This window comes from Benincasa hispida, chromosome 9, assembly GCF_027475165.1.
Source record: "Benincasa hispida cultivar pf3 chromosome 9, pf3_genome.v1.1, whole genome shotgun sequence".
NCBI classification, from domain to species: Eukaryota; Viridiplantae; Streptophyta; class Magnoliopsida; order Cucurbitales; family Cucurbitaceae; genus Benincasa; species Benincasa hispida.
In genome coordinates this window covers 23,875,181-23,882,878 of record NC_143486.1, presented here as the reverse complement: position 1 = coordinate 23,882,878, position 7,698 = coordinate 23,875,181, and the positions used below count along the sequence as shown (strand labels likewise).

The 7,698-nt window shown below is 32.3% G+C and overlaps 1 protein-coding gene across 1 annotated transcript; it reads left to right on the top strand.

Annotated features, from left to right (window-relative positions):
- Positions 1 to 3,218: 3,218 nt before the first annotated feature.
- LOC120084619 (protein VAPYRIN-LIKE-like) lies at positions 3,219 to 6,688 on the top strand. Its single transcript, XM_039040426.2, has one exon. It carries the CDS (start codon positions 5,153 to 5,155, stop codon positions 6,530 to 6,532), a length of 1,380 nt encoding a protein of 459 aa, XP_038896354.2. The 5' UTR covers positions 3,219 to 5,152; the 3' UTR covers positions 6,533 to 6,688.
- The last annotated feature ends 1,010 nt before the right edge of the window (positions 6,689 to 7,698 follow it).

The following is a 7,698-nucleotide window of genomic DNA, read 5'->3' as shown; positions in this document are numbered from 1 at the left end:
TTTCGTGAGATTTTTCCCGAATGAATTCAACATCTAATTTTGAAAAATAATTTTCCTTTTATCTCACGGTTACCATTAAGCTTCCAATAACCTTCTACTCAATCGATTATTAGAGAAAAAAAATTAATTATCATATAATTAATATATTATAAATAAATATGATAACCGACTTATTATATTATATTTATAACCTATATTTTTAATATTTCATCACATTAAACATATAAACCATCGTTCTTTTTCTATTTTATGGTACTTAATATAAATCATGTTTATATTAATTCCTCCAAACAATGTATCTAATACATCACACCAATTATATCACATATAATTGAATTTCCTCTTGTTAGTTTGAACACTTCAAACTAACCAAAAATATGATTATAAACTTGAATCCATTGAGCTACCAAGGGGACCTCATGGACCTGTAGCTTGAAGCTCTAATGGTACGTGAATAACTGACTAAACTTTTTAGCCATGAGATCCACCATCCGTTAACCGTCGGAGAGTCCACTAAAGATTGGCAGCTATACTCTTCTCACTATAGATATATTTTTGTGTCCATATAACCAATCAACAGTGCGATAACCCTTCACAAATTACTTTAAGTACAACTTGGCCAATTTACCGTTTTGCCCCTATAGTTACATCTAACTCCTTAAGTACCACTGATTTCTCAAATGAACAATAAATCATAATCATATTATGATTGAGTCCTCTTTTCCAAAGAGAGGGTGTAGCTACTATGTTGAAGACCCGAAATCAGCCTTTAAGGGAACAATTTATCTACTTACCCCTGCTTTAGGGAATGAGTAAGTTCCGTCTTGTGTAACTGAGTTCCCAGCTCCCCAATCAAACGAATCCCCAAAAGGGTAGGCTTGTTGAGTTGGCAATCTGGCCACTCTCACCCATACTAATCAAAGGATCATCCTCATAGGCAGGAGTTCCCAAAACACTCAGGATTAAGGTCATGTCTGGTCATTTTAGTGAAATGTAAGTCTCAATTATCAACGGCGTTATATAAAGAGACTAATCATCTCGTGGTCCGGTCTTATATAAACTCTTTGTATAGGACACCTCTGCTCGCACGTCTCCACATGAATGGTCAAGATCAGACCATTTGTAGCACTTTACAACACTTGTAAATATCTACAAAGCGGGTTGTATCTGTAGTGTCACTAGGATAAAGTATCCTTCCTTTATCCTTATACTACAGACCATTTAGGTTATTACTTAACACATGATCCACTTGTATGTTTCACATACATGCTTAAATTACATGAAATAACCACAGATCTTAGTTTATTGGATATGAGTAAATGCAAATAAAATAAAATTTATTTTATTAATAACAATGTGTACAAATTGTTTACAAACTATGAGACTCCGAGAGAATTAGGACACCAATCCCAACAATAAGAGGTAGAGATGTCTCACTTGACGTGCCAATTTGTTCGCACGAGATTTTCGAAGAAACGTGTTTTGTGGAATTTGAACAGTTGTATTTATATTAACTTCAGTATAACGAGTACAATCTCTAATATATAATCCTTTGCTGCTTTCAAAATAAACTTTAATCTTTAAGCTGGTGGATCTTCTGATGATCAGCCTCTTTAGGCTTGTTGGTCTTCTTGGATATCGGACTTTGGATTTATTGTTCTTACTGGATGATCGACCTTTGAGCTTGATGATCTTCTTGGATGATCAGTATTCGCACGAGACTTTTGGATAAATCTATTTCTTGGAGTTGAACTTATGTTGATGTAGATTTTATGTGAATATAGTTTGATCTCTAATACTTTATCTTCTGATTCTCTCCCCGTTGAATGCGTACGTTTGATGTATGGAAGTGGAGCGTGTCGATGTTCTTGAAGTTGGAGTTTTGGAAGAATGTTTGTATCTCCAAAGGATTTCAGTCTTCAAGTATGGTGCTTCAGGAGTTAAGGAGTTCTAATGGTAGAAAATTCTCTCTAGGCTCTCTAGAGTCTAAAATTTTTGACCCCCACAAATGAAGAGTACTCAATAGAGTTCTCAAGTGGGCTTTGTGTGCTTGGACTTGATTGGTTCATGGATCTGGCCCTTGGTCTAATTAATTGGATTTGGGCCTTTTTTGACATTTGGGTTCAAATTAAGTTTTTTTTTTTTTTTTTTTTGTTTAATTGGATCTTAGCCTAAATCATAATATCAAATTGGATCGAATTAATTTTATTCAATCCAATGGTCATGATGAAAACAAGCGACATCTCAATTTATGTCTTCAATTTCAAATTGGGATACATGTCAGCTTTTAAGTGGTCCAAAATTTGATGATTTGTAATTTTGCCATTAATTAGGAAATAATGTGGCAATTTGTGCTTGATCCAAAATTTCTCCAATATATATATATATGAAAAATTACTTGCTTTGGATTTTTTTTATCATAAATTACCAATCACGAACATTATTTCACCTATTTTCAAACCCGTCCTTCACATATGATCTTTAAATATATTGTCTAATTTAATTTTAACCCGTTGATTGGAAGGATATTTCTTGAAATTAGTTATACCATGCTCAGGTTGGATCAATCTTACTTCACATCTCTTAAAAAGTGTTCTAATAGAATTGAATACAAATGTTATAGATGGGAGAATATTTATATTATTTTCCTCACATCGATATACCAAATGAAAATGATGGTTTAATTTAAGCATAATCCAATTAAATTGATCATAACACACCAGTTAATTGGCATGTAGTCCTCTCGATGTTAGAGATTTAAATTCCTATATTTGTACTTGCAAATCTATGAAAATAACCAAATTTCAAAAATGAATTTATTTATTTAAGAATGTTTGGAAAAAAAGAATCAATGAAATTCTACAAAGCTCTAGTCCATATGATATTTGAAACACTTTGTCCAAAGCTAGTACAGTCTCTTTTGAAAGTGCAGATTATTTATTCGTAAGTGCAGATTTTGATAGGATTGATTTGATTAATTTCAATGCATTATTCATTGATTTTGCATAGAAATGCATTGACAATGACACCCACTTTAAGATATCATTATCTCATATCTAGACATTTGACATTGGTCATGGTTTCATTATTTAAGTTTTTAAGATTTAGTTTGAAATTATTGTAACTTTAAAATGATTTAACATATATGAAGTAGATGAGTGTTTAATAAATTTCAAGTTTAAGCATAGAAAAATCAGTTCTAATATTCAATAAATGAATAACATATTGTTGTGATTTAGATTAGTTGTTTATTTGATTGCCTTTTTAAACCATAAGGTTTTTTTAAAGGGAAACAAAAGTTAGCATATAATGTACAAATAATACAATAACAATTAAAGAAAAAACAAAAACAAGAGAACGGTAAACAAAATAGTCACTTTTTAAGAGTACATGGATCAAAATGGATATTTTGAAGGGAAAAAGAATTAAAATGAACAAAATTTAAAATTACAAACGGTACAAGTTAAGGTTGTGAAAAATTAAGTCACTTTGATCACTTTATCTATACCCAAACCTGATTCGGGCAGTGTTTGAATTAACCTGACCCATATCGTATTTGTACGATTAAAATTGAAAGTAGAAATCTGAATGAAAAAACTAAGTCAAAATTAATTATATAAAAAAAGTATTTTCTAAAAGTTTTGATTAATTTAATTGTTGATGGGGTAGTTTTTAAAGTTATTTAAACCGTTTCCAATTCTAACTGCGGTTGTATGACGACACTATAATTATTAATTTTTTTTTGCCTTTTTTTTTTTTAATGAGCAGAAATTAGTATTAAAGAAGTCAACTTGATGTACACTGTAATAATTATTTAAAAGAGAGAAAATTTGAAATGAAGGCTTTATATAAAATATTTAATTTCTAATTTGAAAGGATCTTTGCTAATTTTCCAATCAACACGCAATAAGACCCGTCGTCGTCTTCTTAGTATACTATTAACAATTCTCTTAGTATTGACATTCCGTTTTCTTAAATTGTGAAATTCACATTGTTGCTTCCTTTTTTTTTTTTTAGCATGAATTTTATTATTTTTATTACTTGACCAATTAGGATAAAAAAATAATTTTAAAGGACTAAATTTGAGATGTTTATTGAAAGTATATGAATTAAATTAAAAATCAATAGAATGTATATTGAATTTAAGATTTGTACATGAATTAAAAATTCGACCATTGAAAGTAAAACCCCACTGTTTCAATCGAAAAGTAAGGATTTGTTTGGTAGAGAATATGAAAAACTGTTTTCGAATTCGGTTATCCAAACAGTGAAAAATCTTTAAAACAATATTTTTATATTTTCATTGTATCTAATTTTTTAATTTTAATTTTAAAATGTAAAATTATATTAGATAAAGATAAAAATATTTAAAAATATAATATATCATGTTATAAAATTACTTCATTTAAAAAAAATATATAATATGTACTATGTAATGTATTATAAATTAGATTGTGTTACATAGTAATAATTATACAATTTTTTAGCATAAATCATACTATAAATTAATAATAGTTTATCGTCAACTAAATTTGATGGATAACAACTATTAATTTTATGATTTGTAAATGTATGTTATCAAATACATCTTAAACGTTGTTTAAATTAAAATTCAATTTCTGAATCTGCTAAGATTTAACAACATAAAAAATAACTTTTTTTTTTTATTGAATATATTATTTTCAAATTCTCTACTAGACCTTAATATTTCACAAAATGGGGGAAAGAAGGAATTTAGCTTAATTGTATACTCAAATAAGAGATAAGAAATTCAAATCTCTGAAGTATATCATTAAACTAGAAATAAATAATTAAATAAATCCCCGTCTCTATCAAATTAGACCTAAACCACCAAACTTGCCATAATTTAATCAAATTGATACTCCTAATTATTAATCCCAACCATGGATTAGACCATAAGAATCAATCTTCTCTATGATTAGAGTTGAACAGTAAAAGATCAAGTGGAAAACCAAAAAAAAAAAAAACAACACAACAAGAAATTCAAAGAAAGAGAGATTTGTTTCTGTTCATACCTTTGCCTTTCTCCATTGATTTCCTTCTTCTTCTTTATTTGGGGTCGGCAGCAGAGAAGGTTGAAGAAATTGGCCTCTGATTTCTCTGAAATTTTCCTAAGAAAAAAGAAAGAACAATGGACAGATTGGTGAAGCCTGATGTGAAGGAAATAGAATTTTCATTCGTGAAAGCAGAGAATTGTAGTGCAACTTTCTGTCTCACCAATTTGATGCACACCATGTCTGTTGCAGTTTGTTTATCTACATCAAATCCTTCTGTTTTCTCGTTTTCGCAAGATTTCTCTGTAATTCCACCGCTTTCTTCTTCTTCCTACACCATTTCTTGCAAGTCATCGGAGAAACCTCCTCTCAGTACTCCGCCGGACAAAATCTCCGTTCGATCCGCCATGCTTCCGATCGGAAAAGCTCACACCGACGACCTACGCCGACTGTTCTTCAGCCCTGGCCGCCACGTTTTCAAGGATGCTTCGTTGTTGATCTCTTTTGTCGGTTTCGATGTAGTTGAATTCCTAATTTCGAACCATAAACGAATTCCTGATTTGAGATTTCTTCTTAACAAAGCTATTTCTGGTTGTACCAAGTCTCAGTTGACGGCGTTGATGGAACCGGCTATTTCGTCCGGGAAATTAGGGTTAGTTTCGGCTTTAATCGACGCTGGAGTAGACGTCAATGTGAAGGATTCTCTCAAACGGTCAATGTTGTCGATCGCTGTTAGGATTGGGAACATCGATATTGTCAAGCGATTGATTGATTCGCATTGCGAAATTGATTTCTCTGTCGATTTGGTCCTACACATAGCGGCAACGATGAACCGTGTCGATTTGATAGATCTACTCCACGAAAATTTTCCTAAGATACCAGTTAATTCCGTCGATTCCGACGGCCGTACTCCAATCCACGTGGCGGCGGCTAACGGTCACGTCGAGGCAATGCGTTACCTCACTACGATCGGCGGAGATCCCGAGGCGGTGGATCGGAAGAAATGGACTCCGCTACATTTCGCGGCGGCGGAAGGACATCTCGAAGCCGTGGAGTATCTTCTAAACTGGTCGAATGTGAAATACGCGGTGAACTCCGACGGAAGAACGGCGTTCGCACTCGCGTCGGAGAACGGACACACAGATCTATTCGATTCGTTGAGATTAGACGATGCATTGCACAGAACGGCTAGAGCCGGCGACGTTCGAGGTCTGAGAAGTTGCGTAGCGGCGGGAGCGAATGTGAATGGAAAAGACCAGAACGGGTGGACGGCTCTGCACAGGGCAGCGTTCAAAGGCAGAATTGAATGCGTCAAGGCGCTGCTGGAGCACGGAGCAGAGACCGACGCCGTCGACAACGCCGGGTACACGCCGCTGCGGTGCGCCGTCGAGGCCGGACAGGAGGAGGTGGCTCGGCTACTGGTTGAGAGTGGAGCGAAACCGAATTTGTTGAAAGGTTTGAGAAGGGATTTGAATGTGTGTGGTGGAGAGATTTCATCTCTGTGCTGTGGGAAATGAGAAAATTGAGATGAAGAAAATCTGATATTTCATTCTCAATTCTTTTGGTTTTTCTTGCAATTTGTAAATAGTTATTGCCATTTTTGTATGATTATATTACCATTTTTTTTTTTTTTTTTTTTTGAAAATATGAAATTTTATGGGTTTTAAAACAAAGCTTCCTAACATTTTACTTACCTCGATAATCTATCTTGCACGGGATTATTTTATTTTGTCGTTCGTGTTATAGTTCTAGCTCACTCTTTCCATCACTTTCTCCTTCTTATTCTAGTTTTGACACGCTTTCCAACTGTTGCTCTAATTCTTGTTCACTTTCTTCCTCTTATCTTCTATATTGTTTTTGTTGTATTACCAACAACTTTATTCATTATTGTTACTAATCTAAAGAAATAAAATATTAGACTAAGAATATTTAGAGGAATAAATAGAACAAAGGCTTTGGGAGAAATTAAAGCAATTTAAATACTAAAAGTATTTTAAAAGGGCTATAAGACCTCATTTTGAAAATCTAAATCAAATAATATTTTCACCCGATTTTTTATTGGTCGATAAGTCGATCTATCAAATAATCCTAGCAAGAAATTTGGGATGGAATATTTTAAAAACAACAAAATTTGGGGTATTTCTTAGAAAGGGCAAAGAAGGAGACAATTAATAAATTGAAAAAAAAAATGTCTTGTTTTGATTCCTTTCTCTATGGGTTATCTGTTTATTTTCATATCAAGTGAGAAATGACGGGGATGGCAGTGAGAACTTAACTACGTTGAATTGGTAGCAGATCTAGAATTTTATGTTCGAAATTTGATATATGTTTTTATTAATTTATACAATTAAAATTAGAGTGAAAATGTTATGCACTTTTTCGACTTTTAAATTTTGTCCATCTACTTTTAACAATCTTAAATTTGTGTTTACCATCGGTTTGAAGTTAATTTTGATTAAGCTCGTTAAAGTAAAACAATAATAATAATTTGGGTAAATAAACTTTCATAACACACGTCCCATATCTTATTCTAAATTATAGCCCACACATATTTGTATTATTTTATTACAAAATATAAATTAAAAAATATGTCTTTTTTTTCTTTTTTTTTTTGTTAAACGTGCATTTTAACTTTTATGACAACTCTTCTATCTCCCTTCATAAATTTGATTTATTCACGTGT